Source organism: Rhineura floridana, chromosome 22 (assembly GCF_030035675.1).
Source record: "Rhineura floridana isolate rRhiFlo1 chromosome 22, rRhiFlo1.hap2, whole genome shotgun sequence".
NCBI lineage: Eukaryota > Metazoa > Chordata > Lepidosauria > Squamata > Rhineuridae > Rhineura > Rhineura floridana.
In genome coordinates this window covers 16,876,366-16,902,731 of record NC_084501.1, presented here as the reverse complement: position 1 = coordinate 16,902,731, position 26,366 = coordinate 16,876,366, and the positions used below count along the sequence as shown (strand labels likewise).

The 26,366-nt window shown below is 46.1% G+C and overlaps 2 protein-coding genes across 3 annotated transcripts; both read right to left on the bottom strand.

The window, feature by feature from the left end:
* Window positions 1-612: 612 nt before the first annotated feature.
* Window positions 613-7,275, bottom strand: LOC133375014 (protein S100-A14-like). The gene is made up of 4 exons (XM_061606453.1): window positions 7,171-7,275; window positions 6,689-6,858; window positions 3,127-3,273; window positions 613-2,246 (listed from the first exon to the last, which is right to left on the bottom strand). The coding sequence occupies exons 2-4, from the start codon at window positions 6,716-6,718 to the stop codon at window positions 2,115-2,117; spliced, it is 309 nt and encodes a 102-aa protein (XP_061462437.1). The 5' UTR covers window positions 6,719-6,858; window positions 7,171-7,275; the 3' UTR covers window positions 613-2,114.
* Window positions 7,276-15,264: 7,989 nt separating this feature from the next.
* S100A13 (S100 calcium binding protein A13) lies at window positions 15,265-21,983 on the bottom strand. 2 transcript variants are annotated; one of them, XM_061606491.1, is made up of 3 exons: window positions 21,889-21,983; window positions 19,958-20,220; window positions 15,265-15,566 (listed from the first exon to the last, which is right to left on the bottom strand). In XM_061606491.1, exons 2-3 carry the CDS (start codon window positions 20,108-20,110, stop codon window positions 15,429-15,431), a joined length of 291 nt encoding a protein of 96 aa, XP_061462475.1. In that variant the 5' UTR covers window positions 20,111-20,220; window positions 21,889-21,983; the 3' UTR covers window positions 15,265-15,428. The 2 variants fall into 2 exon arrangements, with proteins under 2 accessions (XP_061462475.1, XP_061462474.1); XM_061606490.1 differs by lacking the exon at window positions 21,889-21,983 and adding an exon at window positions 21,640-21,800.
* Window positions 21,984-26,366: the final 4,383 nt, after the last annotated feature.

Here is a 26,366-nt window from a genome sequence, read left to right as displayed (position 1 = left end):
ACAACTCCCATCAGCCCCAGCCAGCATGGCCACTGGATTGGGCTGATGGGAGTTGTAGTTCAAAAAAGTAACTTTTCCAAGCTCTGAGTAGGGCTAGGCAATATTTTGTCTGAAGCCCTGGAGGGACGCTGCCAGTCAGTGTAGACAATACTGAGCTGGATGGAGCAAAGGTTTAATTCAGGATAAGGCAGGATAAGGATAACTTCCTACCATAGTTCCACAGTTTAACTATGCACTGTGTGAAGAACTGGTTCAAATGTAAGTAAATGTAAAGTGATGCACACTGGGGGGGGGACCTAACTTCAGATATATACCATTGGGGTTCTGAGCTGGCAGTGACCGGCCAGGAAAGGGATCCTGGTGTCACAGCCAGCCTGGCCATTTTGCTGACGTTTGTCTGCCTCCCAGCAAGGGCAGAGCAGCTTTCGCACGAGAAGGACCTTGCCTCTGTTCTCAAGAGGGATCGACAGACCCACTGCCAATAGACAGCCCTGAAGATGAAATTCTGACCGAGCGCCGCAGGATCCCACAGCCGGGTAGCAACCATATTGATCCATCCCCCAGACCCTTAAACAAGATATGATCAAGGAAAGACAATGGAACTCTTACGACTGGTTTTCTTTCTTTTCTTTTATTTCATGGATTTATACAAAAAAAAATCATGGCAAGCAACACGAGAGGTCATCTTGTACCACCGCTCGCCCGGCCCGGCCCTTGGAAAACAGTGACCAGTTAGCCTGCCAGACGGGATGGAATGGAATGGGACGGATCCAGGCCTGACCATTGGACAGCTTCATGAAGACAACAGCAGACTAGATGTTGCTACAGGGGGAATATTACTTCAAAGCATTTTATGGGGATCCCATAAGCTAGAGGCTCGACAAGTATGGGGTCCGTTTGACTTGTCCAGCGGAGATGTCAACCCTGGACATCTAACGGATTATCACGTTATTCCAATTGGAGCTCGTTGAGCTGGTAATATGCCGGTTGGCCGCTAACACTGAACAAGGTTTACATTCCTCCTGTGGTCATATTAGTTCTGAGCCCTTGCCTAGTCCCAGTCCGTCCAGTTCCAGTCCCCATAGCTTCTCTCCTTCCCCCCACCCTCTGATTGCAAGGCCAAATCCAATCCGCTTAATCCAGTCACGACTGTTTGCAACCTCCGTAGTCACTTTGCTTTGTGAATTTGGAAGAGAAAATAATATTAATAATAATAATAATAATAATGCGGGAACGAGAGTCCATTTCTGTCCTCTGAACCATCGGCCTGCAAACAGGATTGATGGAGAAAACATCATCAATGCTATGGAGAGTTGGCAAAAGTGCTGAACAAATGAGCCGAGTCAACGTTAGGGAAAACGGGGCCAGAGTAGTTGACTTGAGATGGAAGGAAATTAATTCCACTACTGAGGATATCAAAACTTTGGACTGAATGGATAGGGTTGTTTTTTTAAAAAGAAAATGTTTTCAGAGTCTGGAGCAAATAGTTTTGGGATTCTGGATTCCAGGTCTAGAAAGAGGAAGGGAACCCAGTGGTTTCTTTCCCTAGATCCAGAGATGAGAACAGCAATGCTTTCTGGATCTAGAGGTGGGGATTTATTTATTTTTTAAGTAAAGCTCTGAAGAGTTCTAGATTAAATTTTGGGTCTGAACAACAAAAACAAACAAGCATGCAAAATAGTACAGGTGTTGGCTGGAAAGAATTCAAACTAGAAAATATAAGGTTTGAAAACGGAGACATTCTGACTACGAGCCAAAAATGACCTCTTACGGCTCCAGAGCTCATGTGGCAAAACCTCTCCACTGGAAGGTTCTAGAGTTGAATGGTCAGGAACCTGGAATGCCCATGTTCCTGGAAGGTTCTCAACCATGTCATTTTAGAGCCAAGCCTAGGAGCTGGGAGGAAACTGGGCTGGAAATTGAATGCTTCTTGACATAAAAGAGATCAAGCTCTAGACTTGGAGATTCCAGGGCTAGAAAAGGGGTGAGGAGAGGGAGAACCCCCAAAATATTAACACTGCATTGACAACACGTTGACATCATGGTGGACAGTCTCTTGTCCTTCCTGTGTAAACGGTCCGAGGCCTTGCAGTTCTGATCTTCCCCGGCGTGCATTACTTCTTCGTTCCTGGGACTCGACATCCCTTGGCTGCATCCCCCATGATATCCCAGTACTCGCCAAATTGCAGTTTGGCCTCTTCACCATCCCCAAGGCACTCGATCTTCTCGTCCAACGTGCCGACGTCCTGTGTTGAGAAAAAAGGGCGCTGTCAAAACATAACACTTTTGGAATCCCTTCGCACTACAGATGGAGTAGGGAAATGTTTTCAACCCAAGGGCCACGTTCCTTTCGGGGCAACCTTCCTGGGACCGCATGCCTGTGGTGGGTGGGACCACCAGAGGTAAAAGAGGGCGGGGCAATGAATGTAAATTTTGCCTCTGTACAGTTGGCTAGGTTACACACACTGTCCTCCATCCAGACAAGTAAGAAGCATCATCAGAGTTCAAGGACACATTCTAGCCAGGAGGGTGCAAAGCTGAACCGATGAGGTAGAGTCTCGAGGGCCAGACAGAGAGGTGTACAGGGCCACACTTTGTCACTGGACCTGGGGTTCCCCACCCCTGCAGTAGAGATCTGGTGGGCTCCAGATTTTTGCTTGCTTGTAGCCAAACCTTCCAGATGTTCTTGGACTCTAACTCCCATCATCCCCAGCCAGCATGGCCAATGGCCAGGAACTGTGGGAACTACAGTCCAATAACATCACTGACTTGTGTGGAGCATGAGAAGGTAAGGCTGCAATCAAAGAATAAGAGGAATGGGGACACAATCACTTATGACTGCTTCCACACCTGAGAGTCTCACATCAAGGACAGCTTTCTCTGACCTGCTGCCCTCCAGGTGTTGCTGGACTACAACTCCCATCATCCCTGAACACTGGCCCTGCTGGGGCTGCTGGGAGTTGGAGTCCAGTAGCATCTTGAAGGGTGCCAAGTTGGGAAATGCTGATCTCGGACGAAGGGAGGACTTGTATCCTTTTGTTTGGGGTCTTTCCGAGTTAGTCTAGAACCTCCAGAAATCTGCCTATTGGGCTGGGGCCATCTGAGTTCCTAGATCAGCCTCTTCACCTTTGCTAAATGTGGCAACCTCTGCCCCACCAGCTCCTTCAGCTCGTTGGGGGTGAGGCACTCTTTACGGCCCTTGACGGCATAGCAGTGGAAGTTGTTGATGACTATTTCGATGGCCCTCTCCACGTCAGTGAGCTCTTGAGAGTCCTGGGAGGGAGCGAGGGAGGGAAGAGAAAGACGGAGAGATGGAACCATGGTGAGACACAAGGCATCAAGCAGAAATCAGCAATCTCCAAAAAAAAAAAAAAAAAGCAGTCCAACCAGCCTGACTCCCTCCTACACAATATTACCCTCCCTGAAACTCTGGCTCACTTCATTAAGACTCCCAAGATTGCACACCACTCTGATGAACAATCACAAGATGATTATCATTTTATCTCCGCCAAACTGTCCTGACTCCATTCCAGAACATACCATGAAGCACAGCATCCTCCCAGGCCGCACCAGACCAGATAAGAAGTGCCCCCTCATCCTTCCTCTCCCTCAGATTGGTCCTTATCACTCCCTGTTCACTGTACCCCATGTTGAAACCCATCTTAACGCATGGCTCCCACTATCTTGGCACCTTCTTTAATGAGAACATCAGTTGAATCAGTTCCAAATAGATTGATTGCCATCTCCTAAAGCTTCAGAAGACACCCAGAATCTTTCTCCGTTGGGCTTTTCTAAATCATTTTAGACCCGTTTTTTACAGAGACTTCTGGGTCCAGCACTTTTCTCTTTCCTAGTGCGTCAGCTCCTGGTTAATTGGCACCCCAATAGCAAAGAACGTTTGGTATTTCCTCCCTGGCCACATTAAAAAAAAAAGTCGTGGTGTTCCTTCTTCCAGCTCTTAATTAGCACAACCTAGACTCTGCTCCAATATAACAGAGGCAGAAGAGGTCAAAAAGGGAGCCATTTTGAGGACTGAGTCCCAAAGGGATTCTGAAGACCCATGTGACATGGACCCTAAGGCAGTGGTAGGGAGTCTGTCACCCTCCAGACGTTGCTGGACGCCAACTCCCATCAAGCCCCAGCCAGCACGGCCAATGGTAGGGAATGATGGGAGTTGTAGTCCAGTGGTATCTGGATGTGCACTGCTGCTGTAGAGTCTGGTACTCTGCATGTAATGATATTTTGGCTGGATGTTTTTACATCTCAAGAATCCATCCCCTTCCCGCAGATTACTGTGGGGGATCTGAGAACCACATCTGAACTGAAGTCAGGTGGTCATTTGATACCCACCAGTGGTCAGTCAAGATGGGGGTGAAATTCAGTTCAGTCGACATTTCAAGGCAAAGCTACCCGACTCGCACATTATGAAACAATACTCAAAACCGAAACACAGCTATCCTTTGAAATTTGCACTTTTCCAAATTTCGCGGGGCAGTCCTCCAGTCAAGTCAAAATCTACACACTAGGGTAAAGTGTGCATAAAAATGCATATATATTAGTGACAATAACATGCAAAAATGCATTCCATTTGGGAATAGCGCTTTGCAAAAATGGGCATAGGAGGCATGTGCACTGCAGACAGGACTGATGGTAGAAGGCCTGGGGCCTCTTTTTTTGTGCAACCTCATGTGCAATGGTGCCCACCCGCCTCGCATTTTCTAGGAATGTGTCCCAAACATCAATTTTTAGTGACAAGAGAGCCATACCAGGCGCATGAGAAGTTCTCACAGAGGCGTCTAGGCCTATCACCTTGAAAATTCCATCCTTTGTCTCTTCCTAATTATTCCATAAAAAGCCCTAGGAAGCGGCCTTCTACTGAGTCAGACCATAGCCCATCTAACTTAGTATTGTCTGCACTGGCGGGCAGCAGCTCTCCAGGATTTCAGGCAGGCAACATTCACAGTTCAATAGGGCTTACTCTTGAGTAAGTGCAGATAGGATGAAGCCTTTAAATGATAACAATCAGGGCTTGTTTGATGAAAAGTGCGGTGCCGGTACTCATACGTCGAGGAAAGCGCTAAAGGTGTCAGCACAAAATGGTTGACATGGGCAGCAAAAAAAAGAGGCAATGCTACTCTGTACCAGTGAGTACTGTCACAAAAAAGCAATCATCATCATCTAAGACTGCCATCCTTACTTGGAGAGTAAGCCACTGAAGTCACTGGAGCTGACTTCTGGGTGAACCCAAGTCAGAGAGCTATGCGTCAAACAGCAAACGCCAAACAAAAGCTTCTCTTTTAACAAAAGAAAATACAATACAATCCCATTGCAAAAATGTGTATGTTTGCTTCTGCCCAGTGCTGCGTTTTGCTGGGATCTTGATGGGAAAAATGCTTTAAAAAATTCTTTCAGCAGGGAGAACCTGTTTGAGAACTGAAAACTTTGGGGCGTTTCCCTAGGTGAACCTCCTCAGAGAGTGAAGCAAGCTGATCCAGATACATCTAAAACCAGCCAAGGATCCAGCATCCATGGCAGAAGCCACTTGTGGAGTTGCTGGCATATTATGCTTGCTATTTACATTTAGGCCTGGTGGGATAGGATGTGCTGCTTGGCTCCCTGATAGTCCCTCTGACCTGTGCCCTGTGCAACAGGTTCACCTGTACACATACACACTCAAACACCAACAGTTTAGACCAGACTTCCATAACCTGGTGCCCTCCAGATGTTCTTGGACTCCAACTCCCATCAGCCCCAGCCAGCATGGCCAATGGTCAGGGATGGTGATGGAAGTTGTGGTCTCCAGAAACACCTGGAGTGCAGCAGATGGCTCACACATTCTCTGTCTGCAGCCTTCACAATTCCCTTTTCCCTTTCACAGCTTCTCCACTTCCTATCCTTCGGCCATCATCTCAAGCCATTTGATGACAGTAAACTCTGACTCAGCACTAGACTTGGGAACCATCTCAGCTTCTAATGGAAATATTTCCCAGATTCTCCCCCCACCTCAAAGAAATCCTGCTAAGCCTGATCCATTGGGATGCTCCTACTTGAAACATCTCAACATGTCACAGGAGGAGAACCATCCAACGGAGAGAACTTTGCCAAGGTGGCCACCGCCTCTTCTGTAGGCCCAAGTGGCAGAGTCTCACGGGACTAAATACAACTGGTGCAGTAGATGAGATCCTGAAATTTCCTTAGAGGAAGCTAGTTGCACGAGAGGATCTCTCCCTCTCTCCTGGGGAGAGGCAGTGGCTTCGTGGCAGAGCTTCTGTCTTGCACACAGGAGGTCCCATGTTCGATCCCCAGTGGCATCTCCAGAGAGGGCTTGGACAGGCTCCCTGTCTGAAATCCTGGAGCTGCTGCCAGCCAGTGTAGACAGCACTGAGCTAGATGGACCCAATATAAAGCCGCTTCTCCTGATTCCTAGAATTTTAAGGGATGGATTTGGCCCCATCTTTTGGCCAACACCACCTAGGTCCCTATAACATGGCTTCTCTGGTTCTCCCAGATACACGGAAGAGCTCCACCGTGCTAGTTTAAGAAGACAGGTCCAGAGATGGCCCAGAGTTGCATCCTCTACATCCCCCAAAAGCCTCCACGCATCATCCTTCCCTGCCAGAAGGATTGCCACAGCTACTCCTCTCCCTTCCCTAGAAAACCAGAAGACTTTTTTTTTTTTGCAATTGACCTTTCGCTTCTTGCAGCATTTGCAGCCCATCCTGGATCACTCGAGTCGGTGTGGCCCGTCAGCAAAAACTCCCTTCTTCAGAATACAGAACTGTGAGTCGGTTCGTCGAGATCGACTGGGTAGTTCCCACCGAGACGCTCCGAATCAAACACTGGTTCTTTCTTTCTCCTCTAAGGGCAGGCAAAACAAATGGGGACAGGAGTCTTAGCTTTCTGTCCGTTCCTGCCTCTTCGATTCCCCCACCCTGCACGCTTGTAAGGCAAATACTTGAAAGCTGCCCGAACTTGTCCACAGCGATGAGGTACTCTACAGCTGAACAAGAAAGGGATTGGAGTTCACGGCGAGAGGGAGGGGGAGTCCGGAAGGGCAGATTTCACCACCACCACCCCTTCTATCACAAAAACATCCCCCCCCCACAGGGGCGCCTTCTCTTTTGGGAGGGGACCACAGATGGAGGCCTGAAGGGTTGAAGACCAACTTACCTGCTCAAAGGAAGTGGCTGTGCTGGAGAGGGCTGACTTCCCTGCTACTGTTTTATATCTCGAGAAGGCGTGTGTAGGAGACACCTCCGAGAGATACCAGGAGGTTGCAACGGTGGCGCAAGGCGTCTCATTTCGCCGCCTGGCACCCGGCCAGCATAGAGCTTTGGCGCCGCCCATTTCCCAATTTTTAGTCACGGTGCCTCAGCAGGTGAGCAATAGGAACAACAGGAGTCCAGCTGACATGACTCTCTCTCTTTCTCCCCCTTCCCCAGAACTTCTCAAACTCACAAGCCTTCCTCACTGGAGTTTCCCCATTCTGAATTCCAGGGAGGTGATCTCCAGGCTTTAAGGATGTCACAATGGCTTGGGCTTGTAACCTTGGCCATGACCCCATCTTTGTCGATATCGATCCATTTTTTTTTGTTGATTCAAGTAGAGCTATACAGCTCTATTTGAACAGACCTAGACCCTGCATTCTTCATCTTCATTCATGGGGAGGGGCAGTGGGTGGCAACACGAGAACAGGCCTTCTCAGTGGTGGCTCCCAGCTTGCGGTATGCTCTCCCCAGGGAGGCACACCTGGTGCCATCATTATCTATTCTTAGGCGCCAAGCAAAAACCTTCCTTTTTACCCAGGCTTTTGGGCCCTAATTTGAAGGGCTTTAGGTGTTTGGGACCTCTTATTTATGTATTTGATTATTTGATTATTTATTTAATTAATTAATATCCCACCCTTCCTCTAAGTAGGAGCCCAGGGTAGCTGTTAGGGTGGCAGGTTTTGTAAGACTTGTTGTCTGTACTGATGTGTTTTTAGGGATGATGATGATGATAATTTTATTGTTATTATTATTATTATGTTACAATTTGTTTTGGTGTGATATTGTGGTTGTAAGTCGCTTTGAGCTGTATTTCCAAGGAAAGTTAAACAATAATAATAATAATATAAAATACCACACTGAAGTACAACATAAAACACCATTAAAAACTATGGGTGGTATTCCCACTGACCCACTGAAATGAGTGGACTTAATTTAGTCATCTTGATTAATTTCAGTGAGTCTACTCGGAGTAGGACTATAATTGGATGCAACCCTATGCAAATAATCATTACAGTGACTGGCTGATCAGGTTAAACACCTCCACTGGCCAGTCGGCACAAAAAGAATCTTCACGAGACGCCTGAAAGTCAAAAGCGAGAGGGTGCCTGCCGCCTCTCTGCCGGAAGAGCCTTCCATACCATGGGACCGGCGACATTAAATCCCAGCTTCTAGTGCAGGTCAGTCAGGCCTCTATAACACAAGGGACCACTAACAGTGCTCCTCTGGGTGATCTCAGTGAATGAGCTGGGATATAAGGGCTCCTTAAGGTATCTTGGGCCCAAGTTGTTCAGGGCTTTGTATCACAACAGCCTTGATCCACCTTTTTCATCCACCACCACCTGTAGAAAATATTGCCCTCTTAAGGGAGGAATGGGGAACCAAAGACCCTCCAGATGTTGTTGGACTCCAACTCCCATCATCACCCCTGACTGGGGCTGATGGGAGTTGTAGTCCAGTGATATCTGGGGGGTTACAGGCTCTCCATCCCTGCTTTACACCTCTGTAAGTGCATTTAATATTTTATTTATCTATTTATTACATTTACATCCCACCCTTCCTCCCATTAGGAGCTCAGGGCAGCAAAACCACTAAAACCACTGTAAAACATCATGAAAACAGACTTTAAAAATGTATGAAAACAAATCATCTTTAAAAACACCTTTTTCATTAAAAAAAAGTTTTAAAAACATCTAAAAAAGTAATTCCAACACAGACGTCTACAATCATGTACATAATCCTCGACCAATAGCCAGGTCACTTTTGGTATCACATCTGTTGCAAACACTTAGCTGTGTGGGTAAACACAGATCTGGATCTCCCTGATCAATATGTGATCCCTGATTGGTTAGGACATGTATGTAAGGCTCCCACCATTCTCTGATCATTGGCCACATTAGATGGAGTTGATGGGAGTTGGAGTCCAACAACATCTGGAGGGCCACAGGAAAATAGTCGCGGAAAATTGCTATATAAAAATCCGATCCACATCTGAACTGGGTGGAATTCTAGCACATCCCTAACTACTACACATGATGTCTAGATATAGCCTCTAAATTCAGAGTCACTCTCTAAATTTCAGCACTATTTGCGCTCATGCCCTGGTTCTATGTGGGCTTCCTGCCAAAGGCCACACAATTCATTAGAACCACCTCCATGTGATGGTTGTCATCATGGCACAATGTTGGCTCAAAAACAAACAAACCCCAGAACATTCCACCATAATCACGGAAACTTCAGCACTCTCTTATACAGCCTCCTCCCATCCCATGGCGATTGTGGTTCACCTGAGCAGCAATTCCATGGGAGCATGGCCCAGCTGTGGCCACACCATTGGCTTCATGCGCTCACAAGGCATTTGCATGGAGTGGGTTAGGTTTTATTATTATTGTCGAGATTTTTAATGATGTATTTGTATGTTTTTATTTTGTACGTCGCCCAGAGTGGCTGGACAGCCAGCCAGATGGGCGACTAATACGTTTAATAAATAAATAAATCAGGGCAAGCAGTGAATCAGCCCATCCTGATGGATGAAATGGACAGGTCTTTGCCTTGACTGTGGGAAGCTGCCCCTTGAATGGGAGTGCGCAGGTGCGTGTGGGAGCTTTCTACACACACATGGAAACTTTTTTGTGGATAAGAAATGGGGAAGGCGTATGTGCGCATGGAAGCTCTGTGCGCACATTATGGAGCTTCTCTGTGATAAATAATCAGAAGGCGCTTGTGCGCATGAGAGCACTGTACATATGTTGTGAATCTTTTCTGTGGGTAAACCATGGGAAGGCGCTCGTGCACATGGAAACTCTGTGTGCACATTGTGAAGCTTCTATGTGACAAATAAGCAGAAGGCGCTTGTGCACACGAGAGCTCTGTACATACATTATGAATCTTTTCTGTGGATAAAATTATTATTTATTTATTTTATTTTATTGCACTTGTATACCGCCCCATAGCCGAAGCTCTCTGGGCGGTTTACAGCAATCAAAAACATTAAAACAAATATACAATTTAAAACACACATGTTAAAGACAATTTAAAACAGTTATGTTTCGCCTGTGCCATTAGCACGTACCAAACCTGCGGCTTGATCCTCTTGCCTTCGATTTCCACTGTCCGGATTTTGAAGTCAATCCCTGGATGGGAAAGGGAGATGGAGTCAAGCTATACATACACAGGGCGCCCCCTGCTCTCTTCCTCTGCTTTAATCACTATCACCTTGCAGGACTACGGCAAGCTGCCTTATACAGGGTTACACTCAGAGCTTGGAAAGGTTACTTTTTTTGAACTACAACTCCCATCAGCGCCAGCCAGCATGGCCACTGGATTGGGCTGATGGGAGTTGTAGTTCAAAAAAAGGTAACTTGTCCAAGCTCTGCTTACACCAATGTGGTCCCTCTAGCTCAGCCTTGTTTACACTGGTTGGCAGTTGCTCTCCAGGGTTTCAAGCAGGGGATCTTCCCATGCTGACCGAGAGGTGCGCAGGACTGGGCCAGAGACCTTTCTTCGTCCAAAGCAGATGCTCGGTCACTGAGCTGCAGCCCTGCCCCAAAACATAGGAATGTAGCAAGCTGCCTTATAACAACTCAGCCCATCTGTCCATCGAGCTCAATAATGTCTACACTGATCGGCAGCGGCTCTCCACACACCGCCATCGTTCAAAATTCACACTTATATGAATTTTGTGATGCCGTTCTCCAACCAAACAATGTCTTAAAAAATGCTTATATTGGAGGAAAGCGAGCATAAAAACGAATATATAACTACAAACAATGTGCAAAAAAAATATGACAAGAAATGGCTTGCAAAAATGTGTACGCTAGTCAAAGCCACCTACACAAAATGCTTTTCTTAGGAGAAATTCGCACTAAAATGTTGGAGAATTTTCACCAGTTTTTTGTGTTTTCTTTAAAGGAAACTTGCTGCAGAAATGTGAAGTGAATTTAAGAGTAGGAAAGTGAACAAGGGGCAGGACCAAAATGGACAGACCTTTCCATCCCGAACTGGGACAACTAGGACTTGAAGCCTGGAAGATCACGATCCCTTGGGGTTGATGAAGCGCCCCCCCTTCCTGCTCCAGATCCCAGGAGGGGCTTCCCCACAAATGCCCCCCCGTCTCCCCAGGCCCGGCTCTCACCAATAGTGCTGATATAGGTTCCGCTGAAGTTGTCTTCTGCAAAGCGGATGATCAAGCAGGTCTTCCCGACCCCGCTGTCTCCGATCAGCAGCAGTTTGAAGAGGTGGTCGTAAGATTTGGCCATGGCCCCAAACTGTTCCTGCAAAGGAAAAAATAATAATAAAAGCAGCAAAGAATAAAGCAAAGCAGAAAGGAAAAGGAGGACAGAAGTTTTGGAAGGAGGGGGATGAAAAAAAAAGATGGGAAGGCGCTTGTGCGCAAGGAAGCTCTGTGCACACATTGTGGAGCTTTCATGGGGTGAATAATGCTTGTGCACATGGGAGCTCCGTCCATATATTGTGAAACTTTTCTGTGGCTGAAGGGTGGGAAGGCTCCTTTATACACATTGTGAAGCTGATCTGTGTGGATACGTAGCCTCTGGCTCAAGCGCCATCAATCCCTGTTACACACACACACACTTTGGGATCAGAGGCAGTGTGAATTCAGGAGACAATCCTGTTGTCATGGTCACCTCTGACAGAGCAACACCTGGGGGGCTAAATTCCAGAGCACATTCCTTCACCCTGACGAAATCAGTCTCCTTAGACAATATGTCTCTTGGAAATAGGGATGCTTCATTTCCGGCTCTGAAGCGATTACCATTCTCATTCCTGGGCTCTCTCGTGCCGAGCCCTGGTCTAAAGCCAGCCGTGGCTCACCTACCTGTCAAGCTGGTCCCTGTGTTACAGCAACTGCTCTGCCCCTCCCCAGAGGTAGTCGCAACTCATCTCAGCAACTCATCTCAGCAGTGTGCAAGGAGTCTCAGAGCTTGGAAAAGTTACTTTTTTAAACTACAACTCCCATCAGCCCCAGCCAACATGGCCACTGGATTGGGCTGATGGGAGTTGTAGTTCAAAAAAGTAACTTTTCCAAGCTCTGATTACTGGCTCCTCCTCCTCTCCAGCCTAGAAGGAGAGCTGCCAGATTCACAGCTTGCCTGGCTTCAGAGTTGTAGAACGCCCTTCCCTTTGAAGGCTCAGCAGGGCAGAGGGAATGAACAGAAGGGGCAAGTCCAGAGCTTGGAAAAGTTACTTTTTTTGAACTACAACTCCCATCAACCCAATCCAGTGGCCATGCTGGCTGGGGCTGATGGGAGTTGTAGTTTAAAAAAAGTAACTTTTCCAAGCTCTGTCCAAGGGTGGATTAGCAAGGATCTCAAAAGCCAGCCAGTCACAGCCTGCAGGGCTGATGTGGACTGGATGCTTAGCAAAGCGCAGCCAAGCCAGACAGGTGTAGAGGTCGGAGTGTCGGACTGGGACCTGGGAGGTCAGGGTTCAAATCCCCACCTGGCCATGAAGCTCCCTGGGTGACCTGGGGCCAGACACTCTCTCTCTTTCTCTCTTTCTCAGCCTCACCTACCTCACAGGGCTGTTGTGAGGATCAAGCCAGGAGGCAGAGGACTGTGTTTGTACGCCACTTTGAGCTCCTTGGAGGTGAGGTGGGATAGAAACGTAACAATGAAAAATAAAATTTATAAAAGCTCTGCAGAAAAATATCACATCGGTCCGTTGAAGGATGGTTGAGCTGTGAGTGTGCGCATAATAAAACCGGAGGCGGAAGGGCGAGAGGAGGGGATCTGACTGCTTTGTTGATGGAAAGAGGTTTTTCAAATGTCCCATTCTCAGACTGTTCTAGGAATCAGGGGGCCTTTCTGTCTGTTGTGGAAGCACCGTAACAATTTTCACAAGGGTGGGAAGCAGGCATCAGGTTTTGGGTGACAGGTTCTAGGGCAGGGTGGAAGGAACTGTGGCCCTCCAGATGTGGTTAGACCACAACCCCACCACCACCACTGACCATGGGCTATTCTGCCTGGGGCTGATGGGATTTGGAGTCCAACCACATCTAGATGGCTGCAGGTTCCCTATCCCCATTCTAGGGAGTAGGACCAGAGAGAGGAGGTGCTTCAGCACCTGGGAAAGGTCCCAAGGAAGCTAGGTGGTCTTGGATCAAGGTTGTTATCTGGTGGCAGGGGTCAGGGGCAAGGAGGAGCCTCTTCAGGACCTTGGAGAGCTCCCAAGGGGTTGAGACGTTCTTGTCTCAGTAAAATGGCAGTCATAAGGGCTGCTTTGGTGAAATGCTTCATGGCTCTCAACCCTCTGCTTTCCACATTGCTACTACACTTTGCCATAGGGTGAGGCCTGCCCTTTGGGGTGAGCTGCTCCAATGACCAATCACTGCAACACGAGGATGCTGCTTTGCAGACTGGACAAAAAAAAAATAAATCCTGGCACTACTTACTGAACCAGTGCAACAGCAGAGGTGCCTGTTGCTGCTTTGAATGAAGCTTCTTTGTCACTAATTGATGGTGAATTGTTGGGGGGAAATGCAGGAGAACTATTCAACATACCACTGATATTAATATTAGTCAGGCGTTGTCATTGTGCTGTTTTCGATGCCTGTGAAAAACGTTTTTGTTTAGGCAAGCCTACCCAGGCATGTACTGTTATTATTTACTTTTGTTTTTAAAAACTGTTGGTTTTATCTATATTTTGATCATTGTATTAGGTCTACTGTTTTGAATGTTTGCTGTTGTTGCTATTTTTTAAATGAGTGAAAATGGAAATGGACTGCCTTCAAGTCGATCCTGAATCCTATGAATAGGGATTTCATGGTAAGCGGCATTTGGAGGGGGTTTCCCATTGCCTCCCTCTGAGGCTAGTCCTCCCCAGCTGGCTAGGGCCTGCTCAGCTTGCCACAGCTGCACAAGCCAGCCCCTTCCTTGTCCACAACTGCCAGCTGGGGGGCAACTGGGCTCCTTGGGACTCTGCAGCTTGCCCACGGCTGCACAGGTGGCAGGCCACGTGACCCCTGAGCCACTCACTATGGGGGGTGATCTTTAGCTGGCCCTTGACGCCCAGAAGACACAAGCAGGGATTTGAACTCACAGACTCTGGACTCCCAGCCAGGCTCTCCTCCCCACTGTGCTATACCAGCTGTATTTTTAAATGAGTAGCTCTTACTATTTTATGGAAGCTGCTTCGAGATATTACTTGGATGAAGTGGTATATAAATCTTGCTAAATTAATTAAGTGGAGGAGAGAGAGAGTTTGGCCAGTTCTTTATCTGGAACTGCCAGGATTGGCCTGGATTTTCCTGCTTCTGACCCCCTCTAACCAGCAACCAGAGCTGCAAGTTGGGCCATTCCTGGCTTCCAGAGTGACCTCGCCTAGGTAGGCTGGCCATTGGGTCTTCTTGACCCAGAAGGACTTATAAGAACTTCCCGTTTGGGTTGGGGGTGTGGGAACATAGGAAGCATCCTTAAACTGAATCAGATTGTTGGTGTATTGAACTCAGCATGGTCTACACTGACTGGCAGCAGCTCTCCAAGGTTTCAGACTGGGGACATTCCCAGCCCTACCTGGGGATGCCAGGAATTGAACCTGGGATCTTCTGCATGCCAAGCGTGGGCTCTGCTACCAAACTGCAAGTCTTCCCTTAAAAATCATCCTAAAATCCCAGTCCTCATGGTTCCAAATAAAGGGCTGACATAAATCAGAACGTAGGACATTGCCTTCTACCAAGTCAGAACATTGTCCCATCTAGATCAGCATTGTTGACACTGACTGGCAGAGAGGGGGTCTTTCCCTGCGCCACTTGTAGAGGGTGGGGATTGGACCTGGAGCCTTCTGCATGCCAAACAGATGTTCTGCCATGGAGCCATGGCCCTTCCTTGGAAGGCAACAGTACTATTCACTGGCTTCCACTCCTGGCTCCAGCTGCTGACGTGCAACTCCTGGCTCCTGATGCCTGGCTCCGCTTAAAGCCCAGCGCTGTCTCCTCTTTGCTGCCATCCTACCTGTTAAGTGAATAACAAGCAATGCCATCTCGGAGCAAAGGCTTTTATTTGAATTGTTGCAACCTGCTGACAAATTAATGAATACTTCCCGGCGACTTCCTCCTCCCCCAAGTGCTCATGGTCACGGTCTCTTGGTCCCACCCATCTCTCTCTCACACACACACCCCACACGCATCCACGCCTGCCACGACTTTCACTTCTTCTTCCCCACTTTCTCCCTCTTGATGTCCTTGGCCAGCTCCCCGATGAGCCGCCAGTACTCTCCAAATTTCAGCTCCTGGTCGTTGTTGACATCCAGGCTCCTCATCTTCTCGTCGAGATCGCCAACATCCTTTGGAGAGGGCAGAGAGGAAGGAAAAAGTCAGAGAGGGCCAGCGGAAGATTGCTGCTGTGAAGCTCCTGGCACAGAGAGCAATCACTCCCTTCTATCTCCGATGTTCCTGGTGTGCGTGCCGATCGTTATTTCACCAAAACAGCACAAGAGGGAGGGATTTATTTACTTTGGCAATTTATATACCACTTCGGTAACAATCGCCTCTAAGTGGTGTACAAGAAACTCAAGACAATGCAAATAAAAATCAGTTAAAATTATAAAATCACACTCGGCAGAACCGTAAGGTATGCAGAAGCACAAAAAATCTTTAGGGGGAAACCCCAAGGAGAGGAACCTCAGAAAACACCCAATGATGACAGAGCATGAGAACAGAAACAGGGTGAGAACAGAGTATGGAACGGCTTGGGACCACAATACCTGATGGAACGCCTCTCCCGAGACGAACCCACCCGTACACTACGTTCAAGATCAAAGGCCCTCCTCCAGGTGCCTACTCCAAGGGAAGCTCGGAGAATGGCAACAAGGGAGAGGGCCTGCTCAGTGGTGATTATGGAATGATCCTCCTGACAAGGTGCACCTGACGCCAACACTGCTATCTTTTCGGCACCAGGTCAAAACTTTCCTCTTCTCCCAGGCATTTTAGCATGTGTTTATACTGTTTACATTTTTAAATTGTGTTTTAAATTGTTTTTATAAGATCTGTTTTAAATTGTATTTGTTTTAATGTTTTTAGTTACTGTGAACCGTCCAGAGAGCTTCGGCTATGGGGGGTATACAAGTACAATAAAATAAATAATAAATAAATAAATAAAATATCTTGCAGAAGGGCATGGCTGGCTGGCTGGAGCAGTGAACAGAAGAACTCTACACTGCAACAGTTTGTTGCAAGCCCCATTTGTAAAATTATGCAAGGTATAATTTATTATTATTATTATTATTATTATTATTATTATTATTATTATTATTATTATTATTATTATTATGTATTACATTTATATCCCGCCTTTCCTCCCAGAAGGAGCCCACGGTGGCAAACAAAACACTAAAAACACTCTAAAACATCTTAAAAACAGACTTTAAAATATATTAAAACAAAACATCTTTAAAAACATTTTTTTAAAAAAAGGTGCGGAGAGAGAAAAGGATTCCCCCCCTTCCTTTCTCATCATATTCCCAGGGCTCAGAGTCATCCAATAAAATTGATTGGCAGCCCCAGGTTCAGGGCAGACAAAAGGAAATGCATCTCCATATGATGCAGAATTAACTTCTGGAATTTGCTATTGCAAGATGTGGCCGTCACGTCGGCGGGTGTTTTATGTTTGTGTCACCCCATGAACGACACTGAGTCTAGTTCGACTTCTTGCAAGCAGCAAGTGAGATGTTAGAATCTACTTCAGGGAAGTCTGAAAGCCCTTCCCTATGAAAGGGGTGGTGATGGAAATCCCTGCCCATAGAAATCTAGCATGTCAGGGAGAAGATGCTCTCGCCTATAATTTTTCATCCCTGAAGAGCTAGTTTTCTGTAGGCGAGGCATCGTTCTTTCTTGGCATAGAGGAACATTCAGGTGACATCCATACCATCCATTCAAAGCACTGTTCTACCACTTTTAACAGTCATATATCTTCTCCCCCCAAAGAATCCTGGGAACTGTAGTTTGTTATGGGTGCTGGAAATCCTAGATCTGTGACGGGTCTCCTAAGAACTCTTACAGCCTTAAGGGCCTTTGGGCTGTTAATAAAATGGCAGAAGAGTGCTTTCAATGGATGGTTCAGATGCTGCCAGGCAGGCTCAGAGATGGGCGAGAAATTCAATTCAGTTTGCATTTCAAGCCGAACCTATCAAATGCGCACTTTCCGAAACAATATGAGAACCGAAACACAGCCGTCCTTTGCAGCTCGCACTGATTCGAATTTTGCGATGGACTTCTCCAACCAAGCAGAGTTTGCAAAAATGCACGTTAGGGGAAAATGTGATGAAAACGAATACATGAGTGAAAAGAGCATACAAAAATGCATTATGTGATGAGAAATGGCTTGCGAAAAAATGTGCAACTTAGTCAAAACTCCCTACAAAAATGTTTTTGTTAGGAGAAATCCGCACTAAAATGCTGGAGGATTTTCATGAAGATTTTTTTTAAAAAAATGCAAATTGCTACAGAAATGCTGAGAACTGATTTTAAGATTGGAAAAACAAGCAACAGAGAGAGCCGAAATGGACAGGTCCTTCCATCCCTAGCTTGGTGCCTCATCTGGAGTTTGAAATCGTGCTGGGAAATGGTGTCAACAGCAGTGATGGTAATTCCTCCCTGTTCCTCCCACCCTTATTTTGGCTAGAAAAGCACATCTCAACATCTGCCAGTTCTACACACAAACACACACACACGCATGCGTGTGTGCTCACACAGACACTAATCATAACCAGGGGTGTAGTCGTTCAGGGTCTCGGGGGTCTTAGACCCTTTACCTTTTTGGCAGCAGGGCCCCAGCAGGGCCCCTGCGTCTCTAGCATACTATGAGACAACCAGCATGAAAGGGGAGTACGTTAGCCACTGAGAAGAGTCTTCTAACCTGCTTCCTTGTCCTTTCCTGCTGATTGGAGCCAGTCAGAGGGAAAGGAGGTGAGTCGGCCATTGAGAAGACTCTTCTCAGCAGCTAACACTCTCCCCTTTCATGCTTCTTGGCTCCTAGGGGTGTCTGTTGTTGTGGGAGAAGGCACTAACAAGGATCTCATTCTCAACCTGGAAGCAAAATAAGGGGGAAGCGTGGTCATGACTAACATGAAGGGACTCTGCACTTTCTGAATTTGCCACTATACTACTGATCATAACATAGTGTCATTCCTGAGAGGGTTTTTTTTGAAGGAAATGGAAGTGACCAGTGGTGGCATCAGTGAAATCAAAGGAAAACATGGTCAGAAGGATCAGGCAGAGCTTGGAAAAGTTACTTTTTTTAAACTACAACTCCCATCAGTCCCAGCCAGCATGGCCACTGGATTGGGCTGATGGGAGTTGTAGTTCAAAAAAGTAACTTTCCCAAGCTCTGGGATCAGGTACCTGTGGAGATCAATTGCACATTGCGTAATCATGCACACTGACCACAAAGGATGAGCACATATATCCATTTTGGTTTCTCTCTTACTCGTTTTTCCACACTCAAGTTTAGTTCTCCACATTTCCACATCAGTTTGTGATTTTTTTTAAAAAAGTCCTCATGAAAATTCATCAGCATTTTAGTACAAATTTCTCCTAATATACACGCGTTTGCCTGCAATTTCACCTAATGTACACAAATTTGCAAAGCAACATTTCCCAACGGAATGCATTTTTTCTGTACTATTTTTCAGGAATGCATGCACTGTTTTTCAGTTCACACTTTGTCCCAGTACATGCATTTTCGCACGTGTTGCTCAGCTGGAAAACTGCATTGCAAAACTCAGAAAAGTGCAAATGTCGACAGATGGGGGCTGTGTTTCAGCTCTCACTTTGTTTCAAAAAGTGCGAATTGGGTTCGCCTTTAACTGCAAACTGAATCAAATTTTTCTCCCATCCCTAGCCATCGCGATGGCTGCAGCTGCCAAATAGTAATCTCCTCCCAAATTTTGCAGCCCTTCCATTCCCCTCCTGGTAGGCTGCCCATTGGAGACTCTGGCCTTCGACCCGAAAATACGTCCCCATCCCATCTGTATGGAGGAAAATCAGAAGCATTGGTCATCAGAAAAATACTCTGGGTGGTATTCAGTGCTAGTGCTGCTCAGAGCAGACCTATTTGACTGCATCCAGCTACATTCTGTTCAGAGTAGACCCACTGAAATCAATGGGCTTAAGTTTGTCGTGGCCATTGATTTCAGTGGGTCTACAATAATGCTGGGAAAAACAGAAGGGAGTGGAAAAAGAGGAAGGGCAAACAAGAGATGGGCTGATTCCATAAAGGAAGCCACAGACCTGAACTTACAAGATCAGAACTGGGTGGTTTATAACAGATGCTGCTGGAGATCGCTGATTCATAGGGTCGCCATAAGTTGTAGTCGACTTGAAGGCACATAACAACAACAATAAACTGAATGGGACTTAACTGGATTCAACCCATTTTAATTAATGAACTTAGGCCCATTGTTCCTACTCTGAGTAGAACTTACAGCGGTTTAACAATTCATCCCTCTTCCCAGGGAACTCTGGGAACTGTAGCATTGTCAGGGTAATGGCAGCAGGGAAGGTTCTCCTAAAAACTCTCAGCACCTGGAACAAACTACAATTCCCAGGATTCTTTGGAGGAAGCCATGGCTGTTTAAAGTGGTATCATACCACTTTAAATGTATAAAGCAGTCCCCCCCCCAAAAAAAATCTTTCTCCCCGCTCCTGGGATCACACCCTAATATTTGCCCTCCCCTACCTTCATGAGGTTTGGGAGCTGCAAAGTCACAAGCTCCTTGAACTCGCCAGCCGTCAGCGTCCCCTTCTTGCCCTCTTGGGTTGTGTACATGAAGAAGATTTGGACGATTTTGTCGATGGCCTTCTCCAGCTCTGTCAATTCCCCACTGGCCATCTTGTTATTGAGGAGTGCAGGGCGTGTCCCTTCCTTCTTTGCTTGCCAAAGCTGTCGGTCAAAGATTGGGAGGGTTGTTTAGCCGGGAGGCCCGGTGTGTAAGACAGGATCTGTGAACAAGGGAGAGAGAGGAAAGGTAAGACAGCCAAAAGGAAATGGAGAGATGTAAATAGAGCAGCAAAATGGACTGGCATCCCGTCATTGCCTGCTTTAGATTTTTTTTAAAAAAGAGTTTGCCACATTCAATTTTCCCCCTTCTGCTTTCCAGCCTTTGAAATGCCAAAACAGTGATGTGTTCGGTCATTTTTAGACTCTGGACTGTATGGCGTATGGGGTGCTCCCCCTTCTTTTAGGTGGTAGTGTGTATTCCTTCATTCCTCTGGGGGCCCTCCCGGTTAGTGTTTTTCACCAGAAAAAGTCCTACTGGGCAAGACCCAGGACTATCTTGGAAGCCCACAAGCAAGGTGTGGAGGCAACTGGCTTTCGAGATATGGAGTCTCTGTTTTGCTGACACAGGTTAAAGACCTATCCTCCACACATTTGTCTAGGTAGAGTGGTCACTCGGTTGGTCGGTTGGGAGAGAGAGAGAGAGAGAGAGAGGGAGAGATTTCTAAGCTAGTGGCTACCAACCACGTCTTGTGGGCTATTTTGGATCCTGGTGTGTTGGGTTGCTTTGAGACAAGCTGTTTATACAGCCGTCACCCTGATTCATCTGCGCAGAGTTCGCCTGGAGCTTAGCTATTGACTGAGCATCCCTTCTGATTGGTTTGCACAGAGGCTAGTCAACATTGCGTCAAGAAATTGTTATCCCATGCTCTCCAAATGCATTTTCCTGCCACTTTCCTGATTGCAGAAAGTCTGATTTTGGGAGGGAGGGGTGGAGTGGGTTTGTTAGGGGAAAATTCCAAATCACCTTTATTTGCACAACCTGAATTCGCCAGGATTGACTGTCATCCGAATATAGGGACAGTTTGGAAGCCCCCTTGGTAAAATGGGATATCTTATAATCAGATGGATATGTGTAGGTAGATAGCCAAAAAGACAGAAAGTCAGTCAGGCAGGCAGATTTATTATGGTGTTTCCTCTCAATGACAACCAGGAAATTTCCAATACCACCCTAAGCGTTTTTACTCCATAATAAGTTCCTCTAAATTCACCGGGACTTGCCCTCTAATAAATGCGCTTAGGGTTTACGTTGCAGCCTAGCTTCTTAAAACTGTGATCTTCTTTCACACACCTTCCAATACCTCAGATGCCTCTCTGCTGAGGATTTGGTCATACACCCCGGTGCATGCATTTAATCAACAAAGGCATTGGCTCTTTTGCTTTTAAATGAGATTCGTCGACTCCCAGCTTCCTCTGAATTGCTCTGCAGCCTTCGCACTGGCAAAGCTGCAATACCCCATATCTCCCCCCAGATCTCACACGCATATGCACAGACCCACACACCCTGTGGCAAAAGGGTGGGTGGGATCCAGTCGTCGCCACAAACTGCCACTGTTCCTTCCTGAAGGAGAAATGACACTTACCCTGAACTGAAGGTGGTCGTTTGCGAAGATAATGTCAATGAGGAAGCGATTTACGATGCCTTTTATACTGCCATGGGCAGCTGGAATTGGGGTGGGAGGGGGTGGGAACGGGGGGTGTTCAAAGGATCAGTGCTCCATTAGCTAAAAGGCTTTGCTGGTGTACAGTTTCTCTTTCCACAGACGGACAGACACTGCCCACGCCTACTCTCTCCCACCCTTTCCCTGCTGCTGACATAGGCCACTGCCTACCTGGTTATCAACAGCCACTGAGTTCAGCTCCAGGCCCAGACCTCCCCAGCTGTCCACAAACAAACTTTTCTTTTCCAACCAAAGAAGACAGGGAGGAACCCAAGAACAACACATCTCCTCATGTGTGTGCAGGCTGTTAAAAAAAAAACATACAAAGGAAGAGTTTGTGCTCTCGACTTTTAGCCTGGGCTTCATGATGAGTTAACGGGGAAGGCAGTGGAGGCCCTCCAGGAAAATGTATTTCATCGGCTGACGCACACAACCGCCCATCGGTTGCAGAGAAAACACGACTGGTCATCACTCATACTGGTGCATTGCGGGGGGAGGTGATTTAGTTGTTGCTTTGTTTTTTTTGCTAGGGCTAGTAAACAGGATGCTCCAAGGTTTGATTTTGAGCCAGGCTTGGACAGAGTGATCTAGCAGGACTCCGACAGGATGCTGTAGCAAGGCTTAGACTTAAGGCAGGCTCACGCAAGATGCTCTTGCAAGGCTTGGATTTAAGTCCGGCTCAGACAAGATGTTGTAGAAAGGCTTGGATTTAAGTCCAGCTCAGACAAGATGCTGTAGCAAGGCTTGGATTTAAGTCCAGCTCAGACAAGATGCTGTAAGATGCTTGGATTTAAGTGAGGCTCAAATAAGATGTGCTTGCAAGGCTTGGATTTAGGTCCACCTCAGACAAGATGTTATAGCAACTCTTTAAGCTGATCTAGCAAGGCTCAGACAGGCTGTTCTACTTGGGTTTGAATTTGAACAGGCTCAGCTCCTGATAGAGAATGGGGGCAAAATGCAATTTTATTTGCATTGTGATGAAAAGCATCCTAATTTGCAGTTCTCAAACCAATACATGAACCAAAACACACCGTTATCCTTTGAAATTCATACTTCTCTGAATTTTGCGATGCAGTTGTCCAATTGCATAATGAGTACAGATATGCATATATTTTAGGAGATAGTGTGCATAAAAATGCATAAATGAGTGAAAATAATATATAAAAAGCTTTCTATTAGGAGAGGTTGCATGCAAGAATGTCTATATTAGTCAAAACTGCATACAAAAATGTGTATAATAGATGAAATTCAGATTAAAGTGCTGATGAATTTGAGGATTTTTAAAAAAAACACAAATTGCTGCAAAAGTGAGGAGGACTGAATTTAAGATTGGAAACATGAGGAACAAAAGGAAACAAAAATTGACAGATTTTATTATTTACCCACAGTTAGGGATGGGTTCCGTTGGCCAGTGCTGGTTCAAAAGCATTTCACCAACCTAACAGGCCAGTATCAATCTGAGTTCATTCTTTGTCTGCTAGTGGCTGCTTTTGCCAATACACTTTTCCCCTCGCAAAGATATTGATACTAATACTGATATTTTGAAGGGAAATATCGGTATTTTGAAATAGCAATAAATGAAAGGAAATCTCAATACAATTATCATTCTTAATATCAATATTTTAGAGGTGGGTTTTCCCCGCCATTTTTGAAGATAGCCATGGAAAATGTCCACATGAAAATCCAATTGGCAACGATCGAGAATAAGAGAATTAATGGAAGATCCAGTACCAAATTCAAATTGGGCGGAACTCTACCACATCCCTGGTGTTACAGCATTCCGCTAGACTAGCTTTGTAAACAGGGCTACATGACCTGCTGTTGTCTTCCAGAAATTGCTGCATTCAACATCCCACCATCCCTGACCATTGGCCATTGGCTCTAGAGGGTTGAGGGGAAACCACAAACAGGTGTGGGGGACATGTGGGAAGCAAAGGGAGGGGAAGTTCCATTGTGCATGCATAAGTCCTTGCACAAACAGGTCGACTTTGTTGGACACAATCTTTAGTTTGATTCTCTTTTAGCTATAAGTATGAATGGTTTTAATATTGGAATTAGTATAATTTTATTTTAATCTAGACTCTGTATGTTTTAATTATGTGTTTTTTTATCTGGAAGCCGCCGCAAGTTCCAGTTTTGGAAGGATGGCAGGGTATAAATAAAGACAACAACAACAACAACAACAACAACAACAATAATAATAATAATAATAACTCTGATTTTATGGCTACTTCTAACTGGCTTTATCTTCATTGCATCTTCTTAACCTTACTGTACGCCCCTTAGAAATGGCTGCGTTAAGTGGTATGTAAGCTGTCGAAAGAACAGATAGGTTTGCGGTTTCAGAAATTTCTCAGAAAATCATTTTCAGACCATTTTGGGAAACTGCTCAATTTTTTAATCTTTCGAGCTCCCCCTGAATGGTTAGACACAACCTTGGATCAAATCTGTCCGCCATCTCTACTCCTGACCATTAGCCATGCTGGTTGAGGCTGAGTACAACATCATCTGGAGGGGCACAGGTTCTCCAGCCCTGTCTTGATGATTCCTGGGCCCTAGGGAACAATGGTCTGACTCAGTATTAGTTGGTGTGCTAAAATAGTTGGGAAGTTATGTGACAATCGTAGTAATAGGCTGTGTTTTGCTGTTGTGGCTCACGGAGAGATAGCCCTGGAATGCAGAACAGGTGGGCAGACGAGAATTACCAGAAAGATCCTTCGCTTAAGAGATAAGGTGTTTTGACTCTGGAAGGTGCAAAAAAAATAATTAAATTACAATCATACAGGTTTTACGACACCCGCTTGCACAAAGGCGTGCTGGGTGATTAAAATGGATAATCTTGTACCAAAGTTAATATTTCAAAAAATTATTCAACTAGAGCAAACAGTCCAGCAGACCGGCTGTGGCTAATTTCTCGCCTGGAGGATTGTCGACCGATTCATGAATTTGTAGCTGATGATGATTATGGTGATGAATTATATTTATTAGTTGCTTTTTTGTTGTTGTTGGAAAAAATGAACTCAAAGCCACTCACAAAAACAATTAGAAACAGATATAAGTATAAGAAGAAGAACAACCTCAAATAGATGCGATATGTTGCATGAAAGACTAAGTCCAACTCATCCCCGCTCCACTTAAAAAAAAATGCAGGGAACGATTAAGCACCTCCTGATGACTGCTGCATAGATTTTTTTAATGCATTTCAACGGGTGTTATTGCCCTCATGCCAAGAGTCGTGGCTTTCTGTAAGAAACACAATGCTGGAGCGAATCCAGCAAGGTTTTGCTTATATTCTTATGTTAGTGTTGCCAAAAAGTCTCCACTGGGCACATTTTTGAGATCATGAAGCCGGGGTGGGGAACCTCAGGCTCGGGGTGCAAATGTCCCTCGCTATCTGGCCCTTGGAACTCTTCCCAGGCCACATCCCTTGGCAGTCCTGCTGTGCACCCTCCTTGAGTTTTTTTACCTGCCTAGAGCACATCCTTGAACTCTGATCATGCCTTTTGCTTGCCCGGATGGAAGACAGAAAGAGGTGTGTATAGAAACTAGTCTACTGCAAAGAAGTAAATTTTACATATGTTGCTCTGCCCATTTTTGCCTTTGGCCCCACCCACCGTGGGTATGTGGCCCCGAGAAAGTCGCCCAGAAGAGAAGGTGGCCTTCAGCCAGATATGGTTCCCCACTCCTGGTCTACACCATTCATCAGCCGTGAGCCATTGGCTAGGGCTGTTAGGAGTCCAATAATATCAGCAAGCCTTTTCAGTAGAGACCTTATCCCAGTCTGTGTCAGTGTTGAAATAGCTTTTTAAAATGTTTTTACAGCTTTTTTTTTTAAAAAAAAGATGCTTTCAAAGATAGCAAATATATTTTTAAAGATGTTTGTTTGAATATATTTCAAAGTCTATTTTTACGTTGTTTTGGAGTGTTTCCTGTGTTTTTGTTTGCTGCCCTGGGCTCCTGCTGGGAGGAAGGGTGGGATATAAATCAAATAATAAATAAATAAATAACATCTGGAAGACACCACATTGGCCAACACCCCAGAATAATAACAAATATATGAGCCCTTAACTCTCTGTCCCACTGGTTTAGTTGATTAATCTCCCACTTAAGCCAATGAAAGCATGCAACCTGCCATCAAAGACGTGCCAGAACTTAAACCTTTGTGGAACGGTGGCTCTATGACATAAGTCCCTTGTTCCTCAATCTTGGATATGGCTGGGAGCAAAAGCCAATTCTGCACATGATCAGAGATGCAGATTTATCTGTAGGGTTCCTTGCCTGCCAAGAGAAAAATCTCCCTCCACTGTCGGAGGCAGTATGCCTCCGAATGCCAATTGCTGGGAATTGCAGGAGGGGAGAGTGCTCTTGCACTCAGGTCCTGCTTGGGACCTTCCTATTGGGGCATCTGGTTGGCCACTGTGACTAGATGGGCCTTTTTGGCCTGATCCAGCAGCCAGGCTCTTCTGGTGTTCTTCCTTTGGCTACTGAAGCTGGCAAAACGAAAAAACAACAATCCACACTAGCCATTGAATTGTATCCAGCTAAGGCATACAGTAGGGCCCCGCTTTACGGTGCTTCGCTAATGCGGCAGTCTCAATTAGATGCAATTAGACTAAAGCCCCACTCATACAGTGCTTGTTCCGCTTTTA

Excerpts from the sequence above, each read along its gene's own strand:
- LOC133375014 (XM_061606453.1), bottom strand. The coding sequence starts at position 6,718 with ATGGGCTGCAAATGCTGCAAGAAGCGAAAG. Across the intron at positions 3,274-6,688 it reads AATGCTGCAAGAAGCGAAAG|GACTCTCAAGAGCTCACTGA; the intron begins GTCAATTGCAAA and ends GCTCCCTCCCAG. Across the intron at positions 2,247-3,126 it reads GGTTGCCACATTTAGCAAAG|GACGTCGGCACGTTGGACGA; the intron begins GTGAAGAGGCTG and ends TTCTCAACACAG.
- S100A13 (XM_061606491.1), bottom strand. The coding sequence starts at position 20,110 with ATGGCCAGTGGGGAATTGACAGAGCTGGAGAAGGCCATCGACAAAATC. Across the intron at positions 15,567-19,957 it reads AGCTCCCAAACCTCATGAAG|GATGTTGGCGATCTCGACGA; the intron begins GTAGGGGAGGGC and ends CCCTCTCCAAAG.